At 43.6% G+C, this 26,690-nt stretch overlaps 2 protein-coding genes across 2 annotated transcripts in view; both read right to left on the bottom strand.

Moving 5' to 3' along the window:
* The window catches only part of FAAP24 (FA core complex associated protein 24), a 238,959-nt gene that overhangs the window by 137,238 nt on the left and 75,031 nt on the right, over positions 1-26,690 (bottom strand). The window lies entirely within an intron of this gene.
* Positions 1-26,690, bottom strand: part of GPATCH1 (G-patch domain containing 1) — a 46,191-nt gene that overhangs the window by 14,500 nt on the left and 5,001 nt on the right. The window contains exons 2-15 of the mRNA XM_082607939.1: positions 26,074-26,208; positions 23,624-23,709; positions 21,142-21,302; positions 20,463-20,560; positions 19,880-19,938; positions 18,684-18,926; positions 17,465-17,612; positions 14,130-14,209; positions 11,380-11,584; positions 9,182-9,478; positions 8,029-8,207; positions 7,632-7,759; positions 6,500-6,636; positions 5,995-6,161 (exon numbers count right to left, since the gene is read on the bottom strand). Coding sequence (XP_082464065.1) covers positions 5,995-6,161; positions 6,500-6,636; positions 7,632-7,759; positions 8,029-8,207; positions 9,182-9,478; positions 11,380-11,584; positions 14,130-14,209; positions 17,465-17,612; positions 18,684-18,926; positions 19,880-19,938; positions 20,463-20,560; positions 21,142-21,302; positions 23,624-23,709; positions 26,074-26,208 — 2,123 coding nt within the window. The remainder of the gene's footprint in view (positions 1-5,994; positions 6,162-6,499; positions 6,637-7,631; positions 7,760-8,028; positions 8,208-9,181; positions 9,479-11,379; positions 11,585-14,129; positions 14,210-17,464; positions 17,613-18,683; positions 18,927-19,879; positions 19,939-20,462; positions 20,561-21,141; positions 21,303-23,623; positions 23,710-26,073; positions 26,209-26,690) is intronic.

The following is a 26,690-nucleotide window of genomic DNA, read 5'->3' as shown; positions in this document are numbered from 1 at the left end:
TAAAAGTTATAGAAAATGTCAGGAGAGAGGCTGACAGTAAAACACAGGAAATCATGGCCACAATTCCCTAGAAAAGTCATGGATCTTATACCTTTATGGCAAACCACAGATACCAATGTCACATGCATGGACCATAACTGAATGACAGTGTTCGCAGACAGTCCTGGCCTTTAATAATGTCTACATTATTAAATGTACATGAGTACATGAGATATTCAACTCTCAGATAACTATAGAAGCTGATCTTTTTTGTTTTTATTTTTTTTCGGAATAGGAGCTGTACTGAAATTAAATAACAATGCACACCAAACACACATGCAAAGCTCCCTCACCACCCCCCACCTTCCACCAGAAGGGTGCACATTCACATTTGTGTTGTCTCAGAAAGCTTTCAGGGAAAGAAATTAAATAACCCAGAAAGGGAAAGAGACCCTCCTAAGGTCACAAGCTAATAAGTGAAAAAGCAAGAACCAAGACATTCCAGCCAAAATTATCTAAATACTATCTCAACATGATTTGAGAAAATCTAGAAGGCTTTCTAATCCAATGACCATATCACAGAACCAGAATCCCTGGGTAGGGTTTTATGCTATTAAAACCCAAATGGAGTGGTTCCAAATCTGTGGTGGCATGGGTAGTGGCTGCAGCTGCCAGGCTGTGAAGGAGGGGAACCCTTTCCTCTGACCACAGGAGCTGTGGTCCGAACGGTCTGGAGTGAATTCTATTGCTGTTTTCCCCTTCCTGCCCTCTTGCCACTTGACTCCAGGCAGAAAAAGTCACAGGAAGTGCAAAGCAGAACAGGCAAACTAAAGTCCCAGCTTTCTGACTGGAGGACTTAAAGGGGGAGCCCAGAGTCAGAAAATGTCAGGAATGGGTCTTCCCTGGTGGCGCAGTGGTTAAGAATCCGCCTGTCAATGCAGGGGACTCAGGTTCAATCCCTGGTCCGGGAATATCCTACATGCCATGGAGCAACTGGGCCTGTGTACCACAACTACTAAAGCCCGTGTGCCTAGAGCCCCTGCTCCGCCATGAGAAGCCCACACACCACAATGGAGAGTGGCCCCTGCTCGCCGCAACTAGAGAAAGCCCACACACAGCAATGAAGACCCAATGCAGCCAAAAATAAATAAATAAAATAAATTTATAAAAAAAAAAAGAAGAAGAAAATGTCAGGAAGATCACGAAGAGGAGGAGCTCAAGAGGGTGATCCTATATAGTGGTTTATGAGCTTCTTGCTAACCTCTGAGCTCATGGATCTGATTCCATGAGCAAATCAAAGCCTCTGGGGCCTCCCTGGTGGCGCAGTGGTTGAGAGTCTGCCTGCCGATGCAGGGGACACGGGTTTGTGCCCCGGTCCGGGAGGATCCCACATGCCGCGGAGCAGCTGGGCCCGTGAGCCATGGCCGCTGAGCCTGCGTGTCTGGAGCCTGTGCTCCGCAACGGGAGAGACCACAACAGTGAGAGGCCCACATACCGAAAAAAAAAAAAAGAGATGGGCAAAGCCTCTGATAACAGAACTATGGGATTAACTACCAGTCAGGTCCCAGACCAACAACCAGGAAAAACACATACAGGAAAGATCTGAAAAGTACTATAAAGGCTTTGAAAATGGAAGGACATTTCAACCCAGATGGGTTGGAACTTGTAGCCTGAACCTAATTAGGTCGATTGTCTGCTAAAGCAAAATAAAACAACAAAACAAAAAGGCAACATTCTCCTTAGAATTTAAACAAGATCCAGGGTCTCATTACATAATATTCAAAGTATCCAGAGTACAAGCCAAATTTACTTGGTATACAAAAAACCAGGAAAATCTCAACTTGCAGAAGATAATCAACAAACACCAACCCTAAATGACAAAAACCAAAACGACAAAAATGTTGGAATTACGGGACAGACTTTAAAGCAGCTATTATGACCCTGCTCCAAGAATAAAGACAAATGAAGAAAAGATAAAAAAAAGGTCTCAGCAAAGAAAGAAAAGAAAGAAAAAAAAAAGAAATAAAAGATATAAATACAATAACCCAAGTAAAAAATTCACTGAATGGGCTCAATAGCAGAATGGAGATGACAGAGGAAAGACTCAGTGAACTTGAAGACAGATCAATTGAAATTATCAGATTTAAACAACAGAGAGGAAAAAAAAGAGAGTGAAAAACAGAACAGAGGCTCAAAGACCTATAGGACAAATTCAAAAAGTATTACATTTAGGTCATCAGAGTCTCAGGAGAGGCACAAGAGCATGGTGCAGAAAATATATTTGAATAAAATAATGGCTGAAAATGTCCCAAATTTGGTCAAAGACAAACTTAAAGATTCAAGAGGGAAAAACTAATGTTTGAGAATGACTTTTTAATCATTCTTTATGATTTTGGTCATTCTTTATAATTATTTGTGCCAGAAAAAAGTCCAGCTGTAACAGAGGGATGCCTGGAAGAAGGGGAGTGGTGGTGGGGAGAGCAGACCAAAGACATCCTGTAGGGAGGAGAGGTAGCTCTCCCTTGCAGTTAAGATGAAGAGGGGCTCACAAAGCATAAAAGAGTCAATTTCTATAAAAGTTTTATTCCATAGAGTTTTATATAACGTTCCCCACGTTCTTAGTGAGTATGAGAATTTGCATATGGAGTGTATACAAGGCGATGCATGAGTCAAAGGTGTCGCATTGTCATAGGGAATCAAAGCTACAGGAGGCTCAGTGGAACCATGCCTGGGCACAGCAATTCATCATGTCATGAGAATCATTACCTCTATTCAAATTTCCTCTATTCACATGTAGCCTTCTATTCAAATGTAGCCTTCTATTCAAATTTCCTCTACACTTAAGCATTGATTTTACTCATTTAGAAAAAAAAAAAAAAAGATTCAAGAAATTCATAAAACCCCAAACAAAATAATCTCAAAGAAATGTACAGCCAGATATATCATTACCAAACAGCTAAAAACCAAAGACAAAGTGAAAATCTTGAAAGCAGCCAGAGGAAAAGTCACATCACTACAAGGACAGGAACAACAATGTGAACGACCGTAGGTTTCTCATCAGGAACCACAAGGCCAGAAGGAAGTGGCACAACATTTTTGAAGAGTTAAAAGAAAAGACCTGTTGACCCAGAATTCTACATCCAGCAAAAACATTCTTTAGGAGTGAAGATGGAATACAGGATATTCTCAGATGAAAGAAAATTAAGGGAATTAGTTGTTGGAACTGCTGTAAAAGAAATGCTACAGGAGTCCACCTGCCAATGCAGGTGACATGGGTTCGTGCCCCAGTCCGGGAAGATCCCACATGCCGCGGAGCGGCTGGGCCCATGAGCCATGGCCGCTGAGCCTGCACGTCCGGAGCCTGTGCTCCGCAACGGGAGAGGCCACAACAGTGAGAGGCCCATGTACCGCAAAAAAAAAAAAAAAGAAATGTTACAGGAAGTTCCTTAGGCAGAAGGAAATGATAAGAGAAGGAAACCTGTGACTTCCCTGGTGGTCCAGTGGTTAAGACTCTACACTTCCACTGCAGGAGGCATGGGTTCAATCCCTGATAAGGGAACTAAGATCCCGCATGCTGTGCAGCACAACCAAAAAAATAAAAGAATTTAAAAAAATTTTTTTAAAAAGAGGGAAACCTGGAACTTCAGGAACAGAAATGATAAATATCCAAGTAAGTCAAACAGACCATTATCTCCTCAGCAGTTCTCTAAAATGTGTATAACAACTGAAAGCAAAAATTTAAATATTGTCTGATGAGGTTTTCATTATATATATATATATATATATATAGTAACATGTAAGACTACAATGTAAAGCAGGGAGAGTAAAGGGACGGTAAGGATTGTCTATTCCACTTGAAGTGGTAAAATATCAATCCTAAATACATGGTGAAAAGGTTAAGTATGTATATTATAATCCCTAGAGCAATCACTGCAAAAATAGAGTAAAAAAATATATAATAGATAAATTCAAATGGAAAACTAAAAATTATTAAAGTGATACAAAAGAAGGTAGGAAAGGAGAGAGAAACAAAAAAGAGTGGGAACAGAAAACAAACAATAAAACTGCAGACCAGGGCTTCCCTGGTGGCGCATTGGTTGAGAGTCCGCCTGCCAATGCAGGGGACACGAGTTCGTGCCCCGGTCCGGGAGGATCCCACATGCCGCAGAGCGGCTGGGCCCGTGAGCCATGGCCGCTGAGCCTGTGCGTCCGGAGCCTGTGCTCCACAAGGGGAGAGGCCACAACAGTGAGAGGCCCACATAAAAAAAAAAACAAAAAAAACAAAAAAAAAAACTGCAGACCAAAATCCAAATTACATCAACAAGTTACATTAAATACAAACGGTCAAAACATACAAAAAGTAAAACATAGAGATTATCAAAATGTATTTAAAAATAAAGCACCTAATGACAATGACATGTTGCTTATTAAAAACCCACTTTAAATATAATCAAATAGATTAAAAGTAAAAAGATGGAGAAATACATACTATGCAAATAATCAGGGATAAAGAGTAATATTACATAATGTGAACGGGTCAATTCATCAAAAATATATAACTATCCTAAATGTGTATGCACCTAACAAGAGAGTTTCAAAATACATGAAGCAAGCACTTGGGAATAAAGTTTGATAGTTTCTTATAAAGTTACATCTATATTTAGCTCTTACCCAGTAATCCCACTGTTAGGTATTTACCCTAGGGAAGTGTAAACTTACGTTCATATACAAATTTGCACATGAATATTCATAGCAGCTTTATTTATGAGAGCCAAAAGCTGGAAACAACCATATGTCCTCAAAGAGTGAATGGACCAAGCTGTGGTGTACCCATACAGTGAAATATTGTTAAACAATAAAAAGGAAGGAACTACTGATACACACACAGTACTGATGAATCTCAAACGTATGACACTGAGTGAAAGAAGCCAGTTTCAAAAGGCTACATATGTATATCATCTGATTCCATTTATATAACGTTCTGGAAGGAGCAAAACTATTGAGACAGAGGAGAGATCAATGGCTGACCGGGGCTTGGGGTGAGGGGAGGGTATGACTATGAAGGGACAGCATGAGGGAGTTTTTTGGGGTAATGGTATCATTTTACATCCTGATTGTGGTAATGGTTCCATGAATCTACATACGTATAACAACTCACTGAACTGCACTTTTTTTTTAAGTCAAGTTTAATGTATGTTAATTTAAAAAATAATTTATATGAGGCTATTAGAAATAAAACCAACTTTTTATTAAGTTCAACTCAACTACTTAGGCAGTCATCTTTTTTTCTTTTTTTTTTTTTTTTTGCGGTACGTGGGCCTCTCACCATTGTGGCCTCTCCCATTGCGGAGCACAGGCTCTGGATGCGCAGGCTCAGCAGCCACGGCTCACGGGCCCAGCTGCTCCGCGGCATGTGGGATCCTCCCGGACCAGGGCACAAACCCGCGTCCCCTGCATCGGCAGGCAGACTCTCAACCACTGCGCCACCAGGGAAGCCCTAGGCAGTAATTTTTTTAAAAATCCAACGGATATTTTCTCTATACTCTCCACAAAAGGGATTACTTGTTACTTGAAAAATCATATTTTCTATACAATACACTGAATTTTGTTTCAGTGGTTGATGCTAAGTGAAAGCCATTCTAGGCAGAGAAGTTTATAACCTCTCCTCAAATGATTAAGGCTATGACGGAAACTGGTGAATTGTACAGCAGATGTGGGCAAACTACTGGCCATGGGCCAAATCCAACCCACTGCCTGTTTTTGTAAATAAAGTTGTACTGGAACACAGATGTACTTGATTTTTTTCATATTGCCTGTGATTTCTTTCACACTCAACAGCAAAGGTGAATAGCTGTGATACTGTATGGCACACAAAGCCTAAAATATTTAATATCTGGCCTTTCACAGCTAAAGTCTGCTGACCACTGCTATCGAATAACAGAAAGCATCACCACAGAGAAAGGCAAAGGCCACAGTCAGTCAGCCTGGCAAAGAGAACTTGAGAGCCCCAAATACCTTATTTGAGACTGATTCCATTGTATGCTCTTCCTCTTTGTTTACTAATGGACTGGACTCTTGTTTAGGTGGACCAACTTTTGATCTAGCCAAACTTAAAAATTCACTAATGGAATCTTCTTTCTTTTCTTGTTTAGATGTATCCCATCTGGATGGTTTTCTTGATTCTGAAAGGTAGGACGTAGACCTAACATTAGAATTAGCAAGCAAAAGGCAAGCTCTGCATTTTGGTTCTTTAATTCATTCAAGAACATCAGCGAGCCTACTATGTATGGTCCAGGCACTGTGCAAGGTGCTGGGAATGTGGCAGATGCTGAAGCAGAGCTCCAACCCAAAACAGTGTATATCTGGACCACTTCAGCACGAGCTAATGTATTCATATGAACGATTCTTTTAATGGAAGGAGAGTTCACACTACGTGTACCCATATGACAAGATGACCCTTTACTTCTGTCTTCCCGACAGGCTAGGGGTTGAGACCATGGACCTGGGGAAGCCTACTCACTGTCGGGATCTCGGTGCTGTGGAACTTTCTCACTTGATGCTTGAGTTGCAGGGGAGGAAGCTGTCTCTGGGACTGTCAGAAAGTTGAAGACTGAGTATTTGTCACGTTTCACTCTTGGTAAGCCAACTAAAGTTGAACTGGGGGTTAAAAAGGAAACATATATATATAAATGATTTTAATAACAACTGTGAGGATAAAATCCAATTCCTATAAGGCTGTCCATCTTATGTTTTTCATCAGTAGCTCTTCTACTTGGCTGAAAAGGTCCCTTAAGATGTTTTTGCTTCTCAAAGCAATTTTAGAATTTGGAATGTCTGACTTTAGGAGCCATGAGTTTTTTATTATTATAGTAAGAGCTAGAATTTAACTTTTTTTTTTTTAATTTATTTATTTTTGGCTGCGTTGAGTCTTTGTTGCTGCGTGCGGGCTTTCTCTAGTTGTGGCGAGTGGGGGCTACTCTTCATTGTGGTGTGCGGGCTTCTCATTGTCGTGGCTTCTCTTGTTGCGGAGCACAGGCTCTAGGCACATGGGCTTCAGTAGTTGTGGCTCGCGGGCTCAGTAGTTGTGGCGCACAGGCTTAGTTGCTCCACAGTATGTGGGATCTTCCCAGGCCAGGGCTTGAACCCATGTCCCCTGCATTGGCAGGCATATTCTTTACTACTGTGCCACCAGGGAAGCCCTAGAATTTAACTTTGACAATGGATTTCCATGAAGGAAAAGTTCCACTGCTAAAAATATACCTCAATTTCCTGACAAAGTCTCTGATTCAACTGTATATGCTTTCTTGTGGTGTTTACAATCAAATAAGAAGGTACTGAACTTGTATAGAGAATCAGAAAACATGTTTCATTTTAAATGTAAACTCTCTGTGTGTGATTAAAAAGGTGGCAAATTAGACAGACATTGTTTTTGTAACTTGGTGTATCTGAGTTTCCTATCTTTGCTACCTGGATGTCTGCTTTTTTTTTTTTAGTAACAAATTAATAGAAGTTAAATCTGCAAAGTCTGCAGCTCCAAGCATTTACAAGTAAGTTCATCTAGAAAAAGGAAATTTAAATGAATATGTAGGTGGAAAGTTAGCTTTAATACAGGGGAATAAGTACTGACGTAAGGGCAGGTTTATCCAACTTACCTTGGATATGGGTCAGGGACATTAAACCTCTTACACAGAAGCTTGTCAGGGTGCCACTCAAATGTGTCTCGGGTAAGCTTCCCAAACAGCTTCATCTTCACAGCCGACTGCTTGTCACTGACGTCATTCTGGGAAAAGACAGTCATCTGTTTCATCAAGTGGCCACACAACTGACCTGTCTGCTTTTCCATTTACAAGTTTGCAAACAATCTTCCAAAATTTCAGAACGGCTTATGCTACATTTCTGCTAAAGTACAGTGGAAGCTAAAAGCATAAAGCCATTTCTTATTCTACAGTGCCACGTGTATTTTGATCTTTTCACTGAGGGATTTAACATTTTTGGCTATACGGTGTTTTAATTTTAAAATTCACCACATAGGGGATGATGGCGACCGACCTCTTGGTCCCGAGGGACTTCCACCTGCTCTGAATCGTCTTCCATCTTGGCATGAGTGAACCGGGAGGACAAGGTCGAATGGGAAGACACGTACAGCAGAGCTGCCTGAGCAAACTCATCCCGCTCACGGCGTCGCTCCCACTCTGTCATACTGGGATCGAGACAACATTCCAGAGCATCTATGGTAGAGAACAAGAAACTGCTTCACTCCTAGGAAAAATGGGGAACTTAAAGGGGAACATCCAGTGGGCACCACTGTACCCCTGTAGTTTTCACCAGAGGAAACACATAATCATTATCCTGGTTTTTAAGAGCATGGTGGGAGGTACCTGGCAGGTAATATTGCTCCCTCCCTCAAAATGATGCTTTTATTGAATTCTGTCTACTGCATAGAGCAGAGAAAAACATTTGGGGATTAATGCTTGATTAAATTTTCAAAGCAAGGAACTTATTACCAGTCCCAGAAAGTGAAAATTCATCCCAATTGTATTCCTAAGTTTGAGCAGAAAACACTCCTTTCTCTAATTTTTTTTTTTTAATTTAACATGTAAACACTAGGGGTGTGGAATCTAAGTGGGAGTTAAGGCACAGTACACAAAGATCTGCTTTTGAAAACCAACCCCTCTAATTTGCTGACAAGCTCTCACAAGGACTACTGCATATAAGAGCAATCTCTTGCCTCCGTCTTGCCATATTTACTTCATAGATCACAGAGTGACTTTTTCCCCATGTAATGGTTCAACAGCCAACTATCTTTGTGAGTTAAATTTTAGACTATGATTTAGAGCTAGATGGTTAGGATCTTAAGATAGAGTGGGAAATGACCTTGTTCTCGTGGCAGGAAATGCAACCCTTACACAGAAGTCAAGCATTTGCAAACAGTAAATGGTCTGTAATTTAGCATTAGCCGCTGCCAAGGCACACTCTCTACTTAAACTGCTATCTTTGGGACCCGAGATACAGAGAAACACAGACTGATTGTTCTTGCTTTCTCAAGTCAAGAGCCAGGGCCTGAAATCTTTACAGTGTTCACAGCAGGGCAAAGTAAAACACTGCCAGAGCAGGATACCTCAATTCTGAATCTGGGCCTAGGGTCAGAACAGTAAGAACACCGCCCCTGGCGACACGTGGGAGGCCCAGGCCTAGCACCCACCTTTCTGACCCTGTTTCACATTTACTAAAAACTCTTCATATCGTTTTTGCTTTTCTGGATCTTTTGCGAAAGGTTTGAAGTTGCTGGCTCTTACGGGGGCTGTGCCACCACTCAATGCCACGTGCCAAGAGCAGTGTCCGACGTCTGGAGAGGAGGGCTGGGGTCTGCTGCTAGAGGCATTCTGGGCCAGACTCCTGGCCTTGAGTTGAGCTGCTTTAAGGTCAGTTGCCTGCTTCATTTCTTTGAGTCTCTCTTTATCTTTTTCGGACAGAAATTCTAACACTGAAGTAGGTGCCCCTAAAAAAGAAACAATAATAGCAAGAGATGAAAAGCATCATAAGACATCTATACTCACATATCTCTCTACATACATTTTCAATATCACAAATTTATGTAACTGGAGGGGAGTATTTTACATTTAGTGTTTCATCTGTATTCATACTATCCCTGTGAACTAGACAGTAATAAAATAATGACACACCTATTCTACAGTTGGCAGAAGTGGAGGTTAGTACTTGGATGTTTATAATGCCAGTGAGTGGTCCTAAAATGAGGAACCTGACATCCCAGACTCCGGACCACCAGTCTGTGGCAACCACCATCTCCATGGTCCTGCCCAGCACAGGCCCTGGCTCAGAGCACAGCTACCCATCAAACGCTCACGCGTGTCACAAATGCTCACTGAGCACCCACTGCCAGGCCTGGGGCTGGGAGAGTAACACAGATGAGGTCCTGCTCTCACTAGTGAGGGAGATGGACATTAAAGAAACCAAGAAGCAACACCAGAGGGCCACCACGAGAGGAGGACCGTGGGGAGAAACAAACAGGGCGACCTGTGTGAGAGGGCTGGCCACGGGGGCAGAGGGAGAGCTAACTAGCTTAAACAGTGGGCAGGGAAAGCCTGGAAAGGCCCTCTAAAAAGATAATATCTGAGGTAAGTTCTAAGTAAAAAGAAGGAGCCGGGAATTCCCTGGCGGTCCAGTGGTTAGGACTCCGCGCTTTCACTGCCGAGGGCCCAGATTCAATCCCTGGTCGAGGAACTAAGATCCCACAAGCCACACGGCGCGGCCAAAAAAAAAGAGCCAAAATGTGAGAGAAAAGAGAGGCAGAGGAAGTATGAAGGCCCCAAGGCGGCATCACGGTCGGCAGGTTCAGAGGGCAGGAGGGAGGGTCATGGGGCTGGACCACAGCGGGTGCAGGGAAAGTGGTGTAAGCTGTGGCCTGAAAGGTAGGCAGGGTGGGGTCCACAGGGCCCTGTGGGCAGTCTGGACTTTTCCTTAGTGTGAGCAGTACTGGAGCGCTTTAGCGGGGGCAGGTGGGGAGTGATACATCTGGCTGCTGTTAAAGGGAACAGGCTGCAGAGAAAAAGGAAGGGAACTAAGGAGACCAATGAAGGGCTGCTGCAATGATCCAGGTGAGAGAATATGGGCGCTGAGACCAGGGTGGAAGCAGCGGAAACGAAGAGAAGTGGATGGGGTCCCCTCGCATGCTGAGGGTAGAGCTGAGAGGACTTGCTGAGGCACTGGGTAGGGAGCGGGGATCCAGGGAAAGAAAGGAGCTAAGAATTAGGGTTCCCGTATTCTGGGCCAGGCAGCGGGTCACTGGTGGTATCATTTACTGGGAAGGGGAAAGCTGAAGAAAGAGCGACTTTGGGGAAGGAAGCAGGCAACCAAGAGTACTCTTTTGGTCTGTTGTAGCTGAGGCACCTATTAGGCTCCCAAACGGCAAGTCCAAGTCCACCTTCTCATAGTGGGTCTCTCGGTTCCAGCCTACAAGGGGATTCTCCATGTCTATCCATCCTTTCAGACACACTCATTCCTTTAGGCTTTCAGGAAAAGAGCAACAGTACCCTTTTCCCCTGAGAAGAAAACAATACGTTCCCAGGTTGTGCAGAAAAAGTGAAGGTACACATGGCCCTAGTCTTTGCTTCATTCTTGGGACAATTATCAAAAGTCTGAAAACTGCTGCACTTAAGACTGGGTTTATAATTTTAATGATACAACTCAAACTGATGGTGGGAAAACAACAAGGATGTGTACACTGTTAACTACGCCGTTCACAATAAACAATTTTATTCCCACAGTTTGGGAATACAAAATTGTGTAAAAACTTTCAGTGGGAAAATGACTTTCCATTTTGATTTGGATAACTCAGATTATTATAAATGTAATGATTTTAATCTTCTCTGTGGCACGTACCTTGAATAGGCGGTTCTCCTAGCAACTCTCCCCGCTTGGAGGCATTCAGTTGGTGCCTACTATGTGTCCCTGGGTCATGTGTTGGCTTTCCCGCTGACTCTGATAATACCTGAAGTAAGTGGGAGTTCTCTGAGGTTGCAGCCACCACAGGTCTGAAATAATGCACTGGTCGATAGTCTCTTGGCAATTCGGGTGGTGGATAAACCTTACAAAAACAAAACAAAACAAAACTCAGAACATACAGGCTGCAAGGGGATCATGTTTCATTTAACCAAGAAAACTCATTACCTCTGAGCGTGGTTAACCCCACCCTTTCCCAGGCTAGCACCTGGCGGGGAGGCAGCACTGGGAACAGCCTGCCCAGGTGCCCCGCCAACATCCGTCCTGGATCCGGAGGGTCACCAGAACCACACTGTTCTCGTGGCCAGACATTTTAAATATCACCCCGACCACTCTACTCAGAGATGCTAACACGCATGCTTTACATGAGAACAATAACGATAACTATAGTTACTACTACTGGCCCACGTGCAAAACTGGCCCATTGTGAATCAGAAAATGTAGAAAAGTATGATTCACAGCTTCAATAAAAAAAATAACTTTAAATAAGTTACTTTAAAACTCAGAATTCTTGGGACTTCCCTGGTGGTCCAGTGGGTAAGACTCTGTGCTCCCAATGCAGGGGGCCCGGGTTCGATCCCTGGTTGGGGAACTAGATCTCACATGCATGCCGCAACTAAGACCCGGCACAGCCTTAATTAACTACTTAATTAATTAATTTTTAAAAATCACATTAGGTTTAAAGAAAACTTTTTTTTAATAAATAAATTCAGAATTCTTTTTCTGGTTATGTTTCAGTTCCAAATTGGAGTTTCAGGCCTTGTTTTTTGGTCCAAGGTATTTTTCATTCAAAAGCTGACTGAAGTGAAATTGAAATACATTTGGGAAATTCAGGTATCAATGATGGTAGAACAGATAAGCTAAAAGAAAGTATTAGATATTTTTAAATTCTTGCTCTAAATGGTCTCCCTTGCTCTTGGTCTAACAAACACATATTTATGGACAGTCCTGTTTAAGCTGTTTTCTAGATTTTTCAGCTACCTGGAATTCTGAGCTCTGTAACCAGTGAAGCACTGAACACTCTCTGGCTGTGGTTCTCAGCCCCAGACGCACACAGCGCTCACTCAAGAGGTTTAACAATGCTGACGCTTGCATCCCATCCCACAGAAAAGTCGGCTGCAGTCGGAGTTTCCCAAGCTTCCCAGGTGGTTGTAAAGTGCAGCCTGGGGCGAGCACCTGGTCCAGTGAAAGTCATGAAAGAGTGCTATTATCATCATTAGGAAACCTCATTTTTTATCATCTTAGCCTGACCGCCTTCTCTGAAAAACGTAACTCCCAAGTCAGCCAGCAAACACTCTCGTGTTACCATGACACAAAAAAACCACAGGAGCAGGGCAGATAGGAGGGGTGTATACACGTGACTCTTCTTAATATCCGCCATCGGATTCAAAGCATTTCAATCCCTCTGCTAAATCACTGCTCTGTTTTGCCTCTGGACCAAAGGCTGGGTTTTTAGCCACATATTAGAAAACCTGTCTCTCTGTGAAAGGCTCAGTGAACACAGCCCTGCTCTGAATCGTTCACACCCTACGCCAGCGAGGAACCTCCAGTGCCCATATCTCCATTTACACACTCTGCCGCGACAGTGGATTTGTCTGTCTGGCACCCTCGATGAGCAGGAGCTACTTGGGGGCCAAGACTTATTTAAACAGTTCTGTTTACCCTTGAGTCCTAAGCTGAATGAGTACTTAACCATTTTTATGCTCCCTTTTCATACATGTAAAAAACTCACATTCTCCTTTGACATAATATGCCATTTCTGGTAAATAAGAGCGGCTGACTGTGTGCCCAACACTGTTCTGAACATATTCTACTCTCTGTTGCCACACATTAACTATCACAACTAAACAGATCAAAGCTGCTGTAATAACGTACACGGTTTCTCAGGCTGTGCTGCTCTTGGCCTCCCTGCTTCTGGAGAACCACAGGCCAAGCCACAGAGGTACTTAACAAATGTTTGCTGAGTTAAAAATCAAAAAGCCCATAAAAGTGTGGAACAATCTAAAACAAGGAGGCAAACGGCCAGGCACCCCTCCTGAGCTACGAGCACCCATGCTAACCTGTGAGCACGTGACTCTGTTGGGTGTTAAAGAGCCACGTGGCCAAAGCTGTAAAAAGGCTCACAGAGACAGAACTACCTGGAAAGGCATGGGGAGTTCTCCCCAGGACTCGACCCACACGTTCCCAGCTTGTCTCCCTTCCACTCGGCGCAGGCAAGGAGCCCAGGGAGCCCTGCCCACAGCAGCTAATGTGCTCCACGGCGCCCAGGAGGAGCTGGGATCATGGGCTGTTAAGGCTCTTTGAAATTTTCTTGAAGTTACATTGCCCCTAGGATTAGATCAATTCCATTCTCCCACCAGCTTCTAATGTAATTCTTCCTTAACGGAAATAACCACTCACTTCAAGTTCGGATTTAAAAGATCAGCAGTTAGATGTTTTGAACACGATGCGGCTACTGACTGACATTTCCAATGCAGAATATGTTTCCCTGGACAATCACTAGTAACCGGACTGTTGCTTTCTGTCAGCAGAATTTATTTATCTTTTCAACTGTTAATACAGTAACTCAGATTACACAGCAGCAAATATTTTAAGTGCTAAATCAGTTTTTAAAAAAAGAAAAATCTTACTTTCTTAGAAGATAAAGGTTTAGAAGCCAAGGAAAATCCATCCAGAATTTTGCCAACGTAGCGAAGCTCTTTCTCCGATTCTACAAAATGATGTCATTTGATTAATTCCAGAGGCAGAGGAAATCAGAATAAGACAAAAGACCTCAGTTTTTTAATCTCTGAGAATATAAACATTACATGTCATAGTTGCAATCAGTAAAAGGGAGGAAAGAACGGCATGTAAAGCCCTCACACCTCTGTTGACTCAGTGACTGGCAGCCCAGACCACACTGCTGATTAGGCTGTCCAGGTAACAGTGGCACCCCAACATCGTTATTTAGAAAAAGTACGTAAGGTCCTATGCTAAGGGGCACCAAAGAATATACTCTGTAGAGTAAAAGATCTCAAGAAAAACCATCAAGAGAACAAGTATGGATAAACATAATAATAACTTTGAAAGAGTCATTTCTAAAACTAGGTGAAGAACCATGGGGACATGACCTCCCAATTTCTTTAGCAACCATCCAAGTAAGACACAAAAGGCGATACAACCAGGTCAGCCTGTAATCTAACTGTGGGACCAATTAAAAGGTGCTTGTGTCTTTTTCCAACTGAAATTCTAACAAGAGATAAAGATCACTGATTCAGCATATGACTAATGCCCTCTAACTTGCAGCCAGGGATGATCTATTGGTTGTGGAGACAACCCCTTTGATTCTCAAGGATTTTCTGCACATAGAGCTTAGGTCGAAAATCCATATGCATGAACTGCATTTTCATGCTACATGACCACCAGCACTTACACAGCTGGGTGCTGAACCCTGAAGCAGGCACGGCTGCCTGTGAGGCAGGTGGCACTGAGGTTTTCAGCCGCTTATAATGCAGCACTGCCTTGTAACTACCCTCCCCACAATGTCATTCTTTGCACTTCAACTGACGTAGAACTTTTGGACCAGCTTCTGGAAGTCCCTAAAATTCTGTAGGGTAATATAGGATTAAATTACATTCTTCGAATTTTGTATTCTTTTAAAACCCAGCAATTTGGGACTTCCCTGGTGGCACAGTGGTTAAGAATCTGCCTGCCAATTCAGGGGACACAGGTTTGATCCCTGGTCTGGGAGGATCCCACATGCTGCGGAGCAACTAAGCCCGTGCGCCACAACTACTGAAGCCCGCGAGCTCTATGGCCCGCAGGCCACAACTACTGAAGCCCTCACCCCTAGAGCCTGTGCTCCGCAACAAGAGAAGCCACTGCAATGGGAAGCCCGCGCACTGCAATGAAGAGTAGCCCCCGCTCGCTGCAACTAGAGAAAGTCTGCAGGCAGCAACGAAGACCCAGAGCAGCCAAAAATAAATAAATCAATTTATTAAAAAAAAAAAAACCAGCAAATTTCACCTTTATGAAGAAATAAACAAATGTCTACAAAGACAGAGCCATGAGGATACTATACCCTACTTATCATGGAAAAAAAACAAGAACAATTTAAAAATCAGCCGTGGAGACTGGCTACGTATAGATTCACTCAGTGAAAAACAGTAAGGTCAAAACTATAGATGTTGTGACCCTGAGGGTAGGAGAGGGAACTGTGGCAGAGAGGGCATGAGCAGAGGGTGGGGACCTCAGAGGGTGGCACCAACCCAGGCTTGATGGGGGAAGGGCTGGGATTAATCAGCCAGGGCAAAGGTGTTATACAAAGATTTGGCTAAGAAGGCAGATTTAAATATGTATATTTATTATAGATTAGTAATTATTATAAATTAATACATTATATTAATATTAGTAATATAGTATGCGTTAGTATGTTGATATAGTTAGTGTAATAACTAACATGTTAATATAATCTATAATATTAATATAACATTAATTTAATATAATATTATATATCTTCTTTTAAGTTATAAAAATAATACATAGTCTTAGTAGAAAAATCTGAAAATATAGGTGAGCAAAAGGAAGAAAATAAAAGTAGCCTAGCTCCCACCCAGAGGTAACACCTACTCACGTCTGGGTGCACACCCGCCCAGCACCTCGTGTAAAACCCTGGGTTCTTTTCGTGGCGATGGTGACAGAGGCCGCTCACACTTGCAGAGTGCTTGCTGTGTGCCAGGCACGTTCTAAGCCCTTTACGCACATTAAATTTCCGTGGGATAGGTAAGCCATTGCCGTGCCCATTGCCCAGGCAAGGACGCTGAGGCACAGAGAGGTGGAACAGCCTGCCTGAAGTCACAGCTGATAAATGGGGAGAGCCAGGATGGGAGCCCAGGGAATCTCTCTTCACAGTCTGTGCTCACAGCCATTAAGCAAACTAAAGACTGTTTCTCACCTGCTTTTTTCTCTAGAAATGTAAAACTGGCACCATTTTGGGGAGTGATGCTTAGATTATTTAGATGTATTTTATAAGAGTTAGATCAAACTTGATCTGACTATAGCTAAAAACATCTAAATAGATTATTTTATCTGAACTCTCACCCCCTTACTTTAAGTGGTTGTTACAGTAGGTGCCATTTATTCAGTCTTTGGGGCAGGTACTATGCCAAACCTGGGATGCCATTTAATCCTCACAATGACCCCCAGAGTGCATTTTATCCTCCCTTTACAAATGACGCCCAGAGAGGCTACAAGCCTTGCCCATGGTCATGCAGCTGGGCAGGAGAGAGCTGGGATTCGAATCTGGGTCTGATTGAGAGCTACGATTCAAATCCAGGTCTGACTGAATCAAAATCACATGCCATTAATACCTACTGACTCCTTCCTATACCTTTTCTGGAAAGAAAAACTGAAATCCTACTTAGAACCATAGAATCTGAATCACTCTAAGACTCTGACTTGAAATTCCAGGTGTGTCAAGAGGTGTTCATCTCCTAGCTCAACAAGAGCCCCTTAGGAACCAGATGAGTTTAAGTGTTGAGATGAGCTGGGCACCGATCTCCGTTTTGCTGCCGGCTCTCTGTGCACCTGCCACCTGGTCCCCATGCCTGGCCTCCTGACCCGCTGCCTCAGTTGACCTCCTTTGGCTACCTGCCCAGTTCCTTGAGCTGGGAGTGCGTCCCTCTGACCCACTGTCAGCTCTGACCTGCAACACGAGCAAGCACGTGTCCACACACTTGCTCCTTCCCTGATTCCAGGCCCCTTCCTCCTCCCCACTTGACTCTGTCTTGACAGTTGGCTTTGGCCTTGAACGGGTCTAAATCCCACTTCTGTCTTACTTCCCACAATGGGCCTCTCTTATCCCCACTTGTTCCTCACTCTGCATCTCTGACCAACAACTGTTGGTCTCTGACCAACAACTCCCTGCTCCTCGGAGGCTAATGTCCCAACACTTGGTCTACCATCAGTTGTGGGTCCATGGAATTACCTTTCTGATTTTTATATTGCCTGGGTGCTGTCCAGCCATAGAGTCCATCTCCAGGCTCTTCATCCTTCAAAATGGTATCATACTTGGATAGAGTTTCCGTGGCATAGATATCATCGTCTTCCTCTTCCAGGGCACCTACACCAAAAGCCTTCAAAAGCAAGATTTCACACTGAGCCATTATAGGTGTTAGCACACGCCTGCCTGCACTGAAGGACAAGGCTACTATAAGGATGTGACTGATCAGACCACATTAGCACTTCAAGATCACCAACAGAGAAGCGAGTGGGAGCCCCAGATTAACACACGTATCCAAGTCTTTTGGAAAACAATGACCAGAAGTGATTATCATGCCTCCAGCGCTGCAGCTATCCTCCAGACTCAGCAGCAGCCATGGGTCTGGGTCTTAGTGCAGGAAGAGGAGTGGAGAAGACACCCAAGCAGCACTGCAGGGGGAGAAATGGGGCCTCCAAAAGGAGAAAGGCAGAATGTTCATCTACTGAACAACATGGTCTGGTGCCAGCGCTGGTGACCAGGGTCTGAAGACCACCGCTACTCTAACGGCTGCTAGAAGAACTCCTAATCTTTGTGGGAAATGGCGAAGAACAAATACCACTTTTTGTTAAAAGGATTGGAAAAAAAACATGTGAAGGAATGAAATGGTACAAATGAAATGACGAAGTAGCCATCCTCTGAACTTATTTTAGGAAAGAGACTCTGAATCAATTTGAGAAGACAGGCAATCAGGAAAAGCTCTCCATCTCCTCAAAGGTAAAAAGCAAGTCTTTTTACCAAGGCCCCTTGGTAAAAGTGAAACTTACACCCAGGTTCCTGACTTAAGGCTTGCAGCACTAGGAAAGAGTCGGAGAGGTAGTACAACTTGGACCTGAACTTGGAGATGCAGATTGTAATTCAACTATTAACTAAATGAAAGAGGTGAGTGTGGTTTTCTGCTCAGCCCCGCAGGGGTGTGGGAAAGCAGTCCTCACTCCTCACACACAAACTCCACCGGGCACATTAGGTCACAGGGTCTCAGGAACACATATTCAAATTAGGACGGTGTGCTTTACATGTCTTCGGACAAGCTCCTAAGGACAATACAACCACTTTAAGGTCTTCATTTAGTCAACGAATAATGAGTGCTTACTATGGGGCTGATATAATACAGCAAGAATTCTCATTTGTCAATGGTTCCCTGTTTATAAAACAGAAACACTTTTACCTGGCCTGAAATTCCCAATTTTCTTCCTTTATTCACTCCAACATCTCCAAGAAGATTGTTGGCGCCCTCGGGTCCACCACTAAAGAGATTAACGTGTTCTGCTGAAGTTCCAAACAGTGCTTGGTGGGGATCCAGGCCCTTGTAAGCCAGTCCATGTACATTATCTTTAGGTGTGAAATCCACAGGTGTGACATCTTTGGGTGCAAAGGTCACATTTTCTGGCAAGTAGTCATCATCTTCATCCTATTTTCAGTGTTTCAAAATGGAATGAAGGTGAGTCACTGCCTGGTGTAAAGCCTGTAAAATACTATTTTCAAATGCAGTGATTAATTCCAAACAGAACAATTATCATACTTTCGTTTCCACGAATACAAATGACTAAATCAAGTCCCTGAACAAACGATAACAACTCCATTTTTTTAACCTTTTTTTAATTGAAGTATAGTTGATTTACAATGTTGTGTTAATTTCAGGTGCACAGCAAAGTGATTGGTTTGTTTTTTTGGTTTTTTGTTTTTTTTTGCAGTACGCGGGCCTCTCACTGTTGTGGCCTCTCCCGTTGCAGAGCACAGGCTCCGGACACACAGGCTCAGCGGCCATGGCGCACAGGCCCAGCCGCTCCGCGGCATGTGGGACCTTCCCAGACCGGGGCACGAACCCGTGTCCCCTGCATCGGCAGGCGGACTCTCAACCACTGCGCCACCAGGGAAGCCCGATTCAGTTTTATTTATATATATATATATATATATATACACATATATATTCTTTTTCAGATTATTTTCCATTATAGGTTATTTCAAGATATTGAATATAGTTCCCTGTGCTATACAGTAGGTCCTTATTGTTTACCTATTTTTTATATGGTAGTATGTATATGTTAATCTCAAAGTCCCAATTTATCTCTCCCCCTTGGCGCCCACTGCTATCCCCTTTGCTAACCATAAGTTTGTTTTCTAGTTTGTGAGCCTATTTCTGACAAACAACTCCATATTAAGAATCTGAACAACTTGGGACATCTATGGGGCTGGCATGTTGCTAAATACAGTATCTGACATAATGAGGGCATTTTTAGGGTATGGGTATTTCCCTGTAATGTGATCTGACTGATTTCTAAAATTTTCCGAACCTAAATTTCACGCTCATAAAGTAACAGGTGCTACTGGGCCAAACTGAAGGTCAATCATCCCATACAATACCTCAGATCCTTCAGAGCCTCCAGGGGGTAATGCGCAGCCATAGATTTTTACTCCAGGATCTATAAAAGAGATTTCAAATGCATTAGTCAGAGGTGACTAAAATTACAGAAAGCTGATTCACTGACACTCTTCAGGGGTAGATGGCTGAGCCTGTAACAGACGCTACAGCTTTAGAGTCGGACACTGACCACTCGGGGATGGTTTTCCCCCAGCCCCTGCCCCACCTGCACGCTGGCAATGATGCACATGGTGAGGAACCACTAGTGCCCAGAACCACAGAGAACCCGATGGAAAGTACTGCTACCTCCAAGCGTTCGCAGTCTGGCTGGGGAGACCAAGGGACAGGAGTAATAGGAAATAATCACGTTAAGCTATACCACAGTTTTGGCAAAAGTAGGCAACAGAACTTTCCTATGCTGCTGGTGGGAAGGTAAACTGGTACAATCCTTCCAGAAAGTTATTGTGCATTACACACAAAAAACCTTAAAATACGTGCACACCGCCTGACCCAGCGATCTTACTTCTAGAAACATGCAGTCATCAAAAAGTCTGCTGTAGAAGTAATGACAATCAGTACACATACCAGGTTTCTGTCGGCGTGGTCTTCTCTTTACTCGAGGACCAATTCCTTGTCCTTCCTTCCAACCCATTTTTCTGAGCAATTCAAAACCAACAGATAACCTAGGATATCAAGGCATTGAAAATGAACTTCTTTTTAAAACACTAACGAACAGTAGGAAATAAGCAGCTCATATACCTGTCATGCCTCAGCCCTTTCCCCCATCCCTGTTAGAACTGCATGGCCCTGCTGTTCCCACCACAGCTGACTGGACCTGGGAGCCTCTCCCAGGCCTTTGGGATGGGCACATAGATGCCAAGCATATGGCCTGGGAAACCATGATGGTCTGAGGCTGCCACAACAGGCCACATACCCAGGAGCAGAACAAGGAAGTATGCAGAAAGAGGGTAGAATGAGGGGAGAGCCCTTAAGGCTTGTGAGGCAGGGGGTGGGAGGGAAGTCACCCCAGTTCCTAATAGCTCTCCAGCTGCCATGAGCCCCACTAACACAGCTAATGCCTGGGGCTCTAGGGCACTCCACGTGGTAACAGCGCAAGGTCCTTTTGGCAAACCCCCCTTTTGTACTCAAGCTAGGCTGAAAGGGCTTCTCCTACTTGCAACCAAACTACCCCTAAGTAAGATGATCACACATATGCAAGGCAGTGATGCCAAGATCAGAAAAGTCAGAATTAAATTCTTCTTACCTTGCTGGTGTTATGAGGTCATCAAGCAAAGTGGCGCCAGGAATAGGAGCAGTAGCTGCTGCTAGCTGCCTGGCCTTTTCTCGTATTCGATCTTTGGTTTTAGAAGCAAAATCATCTGTGGTAACAATCGCTTTAGGTGCTATCCCAAATTCACTAAGATCCTTAAAAAAAAAAAAATTCAAACAGAATTACTTACATTATTTGGAAAGCGATTAAACATACATTACACAGCTTTATTACTTAAAAAAAAAAAAAGTTAAAACTACGGGGCTTCCCTGGTGGCGCAGTGGTTGAGAGCCCGCCTGCCGATGCAGGGGACACGGGTTCGTGCCCCAGTCCGGGGAGATCCCACATGCCGCAGAGCAGCTGGGCCCGTGAGCCATGGCCGCTACCTGTGTGTCCGGAGCCTGTGCTCCGCAACGGGAGAGGCCACAGCAGTGAGAGGCCCGTGTACCGCAAAAAAAAAAAAGTTAAAACTACGAAATTGAGTTAGGGATCAGCAGAGCAGCTGATTTACGCCCTGACTTTGGATAAGCTAAGGCCAGTGCCCGAGGACAGGGGCATGACAGTGGCCACTCAGTGAAGCCACAACAGGCACTGCCAAGCTAGGAAAACAGGAAGTAAGTGCTCCACTCTTTGTTCTTCTTGGACCTACCTCACAGGTCAGTGTGAAGGCGGAAAAGGTCTTGGAGGCATAGTCAGCAAGCATTCGGGAGCACCTCTGTGCCAGGCTTAGAGTTAAGTACCATCCTCTGCCTGTCCAGCGGCCACAGCCCCTTCCGCTCTCCCCACGGAGCCCTGATGCTGTCCAGGCAGCGGCCTGGCTCTGCGCCACCATGCCCTTCAGGAGTGATGTCCCTGCGGGGGGATGTGTTGGGGCAGGGGAGGGTTAGGGAGTGGGGTTCACAGCTTGTCTAAGCCAGTCATTCTGATCCCATTTTCCTCACCAGGGACTGCTTTAAGAACGAGCTTATAGAACAATTCACTGGAGCCGATGTGAGGGAAAATCCACCAAATGGCTTCTCTGCTCTCAAGGAAAGATTCCAAGAAGAAAGTCCTCCTTCCCACTGGATAATGTCATCCCGGATGTGCCACCTGGAACTACTGTGGCCACCTTCCAACAGTGAGGTGAGGCCGTGGAAGGACAAGCTGACGTGCAGAAGATACGTGAGAGCCTGGGGCCTTGCTGACATCTGGACTTCTTGTTCCATGAGATACGTTTCCTCATAGATTCTGCTAGTCAAACAGGAAGGGGACCACCCCTTGCCACTTACCCGCAGCCTAAAACATGCTCACGTAAGTATTGTACTTAATCTTTATCACAAATGAACCCATGACTAGGTTTTAAGGTAAGAGAGGCTTAATTTTACCAGAAAATGTAGTCCAGGATGCAGGCCGGTAGCACCACTTTAGAAACCCCCCACCGTTTACCCCTAAGAAGCGGCAGTCATGGTCACTTTAATGAGGTGGCCAGATGCCTGCACAGGAGTCACTGTGACTTAGAGAACGAACTTATGATTACCAAGGGGAGGGGGAAGGATAGACTGGGAGTTTGGGATTGACGTGCACACACTGCTATATTTAAAAGAGATAATCAACAAGGACCTCCTGTATAGCACAGGGAACGCTACCTAATATTCTGTAGTAACCTAAATAGGAAAAGAACTTGAAAAAGAATACATACACATACATGTATAACTGAATCACTTTGTTGTACACCTGAAACTAACACAACACAACATTGTTAATCAACTATACTCCAATATAAAGTTTTTTAAAAGTTTTAATTATGCTGGAATATTTTTTTAAAAAAAGAGTCACCATGGAAGGCTGTGGACTCAGCTTGACAGACACTGCACTTTTGCGGCAGCTGGGGCTTTTTCAAGTAAATTTGCCTGTATATGACCTTCCCCTTACACTCTTTTTTTTTTTGGCTGTGTTGGGTCTTCGTTGCTGTGCGCAGGCTTTCTCTAGTTGCAGTGAGCGGGGGCTACTCTTCATTGCAGTGTGCGGACTTCTCATTGCAGTGGCTTCTCTTGTTGCAGAGCACGGGCTCTAGGCGCACGGGCTTCAGTAGTTGTGGCACATGGGCTCAGCAGTTGTGACTCACGGGCTCTAGAGCGCAGGCTCAGTAGTGGTGGCACACAGGCTTAGTTGCTCCGCAGCATGTGGGATCTTCCTGGACCAGGGCTCGAACCTGTGTCCCCTGCATTGGCAGGGGAATTCTTAACCACTGCGCCACCAGGGAAGTACCCCCTTACACTCTTGACTTTAGAAACTGGCACCAGCCAGTTAAGGCACTATGCCAATGAACAAGAATCCATTGATGTACAGGGCACTATGGAGTCCAAATACCAAAATGATAGTCTTACAAACAAAGAGGAAATCGTACACTGAACTTTCTGGGGAGAGAGAAGTTGCTACAGCAACCAACCACCCACATCTCACCGACTAACTGGCAGCTAGAGTTCTGCACACCCACCTCTTCATCCATAAAATCTTCGGGACCAAAAACAGATTTGTCTGCTCTGTTCTGTCGTGAAGACACAAAGGAAGAGGGTGTCCATCCTTGAAAGAAAAGCGTTGAGAACATTAAAATCCCAGATGGTATTTTGGTTTATAACTAAATAATTAAGTAACACATGTGGACCTGAAACCTCCAATAACTACAAACTCTTAGCTACTTCTCATCTCACTGCTCACATAGACACAATTAGGCCACATAAACTTCTTATTAACCCCCATACGCCCTGCTGTCAGAACTCAGTGGATACAGTAAGGCTTCCCCATAACAATTTGCAACCAAGAGAAATAAAATGATACATTGAAAGTTAAACTGTGAAAGGAACACAAGCAGATCTCAGCAAAAAGATGCAAGGTCACCTTATAAGGAAGGACCACTCTGAGACCACCAGGACAGCAATATACAACAACATACTAACATATCAAAGAAACAGTACGTCAGGGTGCATTAGTCAGCCATGAAAGGATTCAACCTGGCTAGTCTAAGGACAGGCGATAACCATACTAGGCCCCCAATTCCATCAAATACCTGAGTCCTATAACTAACACCCCTGTTCCCCACCCACGGTAAACAAGCATGTGCTGTGCCTACAGAGAGAAAATGCCCCAGAGGTCAAATGCATCTGTAACCCTCTAAGATACACTTTTTTAGTTTTCTCTAAGAGTGGCACACCTCCTTCTGACTTCCTAACAGAGTCCTAGGGAGCTGAGGTGTATGGGGCAGACCTATTCTTGGTAGGTGGGTAGAGCTGCCTTGTAGGCCAACTTGGGAGAAACCCCAGGACAGTGAAGACCAGCTCTTCCAGGCGATACCCTGGCCCAGCACCTTCCTCCACTTTGGACGCCTATGGTCTTTGCCCTGTATCTGCACAGGACCTGAATCTGTCACTCTTAATGGTAAAGAGATATTCCAGTATGTTAACATATCACAGTCTACTTGTGATGACTAATCATTTGAGCTGGTCTTACTTTTCAATTATAATATGTAGCACAGCCATAATTATAACAATCAGCAATGTATTCGTGTACTTCTTTCTTCACAAATTCTACTGACATTTTTAACATTTTAATAAGTGTGCTACTTTAATAGTGCCTTAGTTACCTTACTTTGCTTTTCTTAATAATAAGGCTGAATATTCCATGTAGCATTTCTATCTCCTCTGGAGTAAACTGTTCAAATACTTGATCATTTGCTCACTGAAATGATCTTTATACATTCTGAAATTTAACTGAACTTTAACCTGATACTGAACTTTAACCATCTTATTTACCTTAATTATTTTTCTTACATGCCTTCCTCCACCCCTTTCTTGTATTGTTTTTCATCTTTATTTTACTATCGTCATTTTTTCTTAGATTTATTTATTTATTTTATTTATTTTTGGCTGCATTGGGTGTTAGTTTCCACACGTCGGATTTTCCGTTGTGGCGCATGGGCTTCTCTCTAGTTGTGGCGCATGGACTCCAGGGCGCATGGGCTCTGTAGTTGTGGTACGCGGGCTTATTTGCCCCGCGGCGTGTGGGATCTTAGTTTCCTGACTAGGGATCGAACCCGCGTCCCCCTGCATTGTAAGGCGGATTCTTTACCACTGGACCACCAGGGAAGTCCCTACTATCGTCGTTATATATGAGTTACTTCTAAAAATATATACGAAAGATCTGGCTCATCTTGTTCTTAATAACTGCTATGTGAGTTAATCAGTCACCTTCATTCGTATTTGATATACATAAGCCATTTTCTTCCAGTTTCTGTGTTAAAATGTTTTTTAAAAACATACATTACTTTTTTTTTTTTTTTTTTTTTTTTTGCTGTGCTGCACAGCATGCGGGAATCTTAGTTCCCTGACCAGGGATTGAACCCGTGCCCCCTGCAGTGGGAGCCTGCCAGGGAATTCCCAACATATATTACTTTAAACAATACAGAATTTATTATATTGCATAATGTGAAAAATGTGACTGACTTTTCTCCAGGCGGAGAACATGTACTGACAAGTGATGCTGTGGAACCCAGTGTTGGGACCCGCAGGGTCCTCAGCTACAAAACAGCTGGGACACCTGCCCTCCTTAGGCCCTGAGTGAATCTGTGTAAGAGCACTGACTGTGTGGCAAGATACAGTATAAGACAGAAGTCCTTATTATCATTTAATCATTTGGTTATGACGTATCTATTTTTTTTTCTTTAAAGTCAAAGAAAACTCTCTCACCTTCAGGTTATAATCAATGAACAACACATAAGTTGTCTCTGGAAACATTGCAAACATTCAGAGAACACAAAAGACTACAGTGTATGTACTAAAATGTTTTTTAAAGTTTTTTTAAAAGGGAGAGGTGAGGGAGGGGAGCAAAACTCCTACGATATTTCAATCATTTGCTTTAGCGATATAGTAGCTACAAGTAGGAAAATCCTACCTTCTTTTGAGCCAACGGTGTTGAAGTAACCAGCAGAGAAACCTCCACTGAAGGCTCCATGAAATCGTTTATACCTTCCTTTTTCGTCTCTGACAGTCTGATCCTGAAGAGGAATTGGTTTCTTTGGTCTCTCGCCTGAAAAAATAATATTTTGAATGGGACAGAAGGTGATGGTGGGTTAGAGAGGATTTAAGGAAAAGATCATTTCTTTAACATAATGCATTGTTCACTTCTTGTAACTTCAAATATAACAAGTTTAATTAAGTTGCTATTCCTAGACCTTAGTAGCTGATGTAGTTTAGAAAACAATATCTCTTATTTATATTAGAAATGTTTTAGCAAAAATGGCCTGCTTTTCCCACTAAATTCCATTATGAAAACTGAGTTATTGGGCGAAGGGTTCAGCGATGGAGGTGAAATCTGCTGGCAGTAAAGTAGGCAAGCTGCTGGGGTGACACATGGTGTGCAGAGGTTTACGGCAAGGGACACACTTCTATATCTCTTCTAGAAATTCACAGCATCCCCGACTCCAGAATTTTTCCATTGGCATTGCCCATTCCCCCCACATCTTGAGCTTCCTTATTTCTGGGACTCTCCTGATGTCACAGTTACTGTTC

The sequence above is a fragment of the Mesoplodon mirus genome, assembly GCF_964341445.2.
Source record: "Mesoplodon mirus genome assembly, chromosome: 19".
In the NCBI taxonomy this organism is placed as follows: Eukaryota; Metazoa; Chordata; class Mammalia; order Artiodactyla; family Ziphiidae; genus Mesoplodon; species Mesoplodon mirus.
This window is presented reverse-complemented; position numbering and strand designations above follow the sequence as displayed.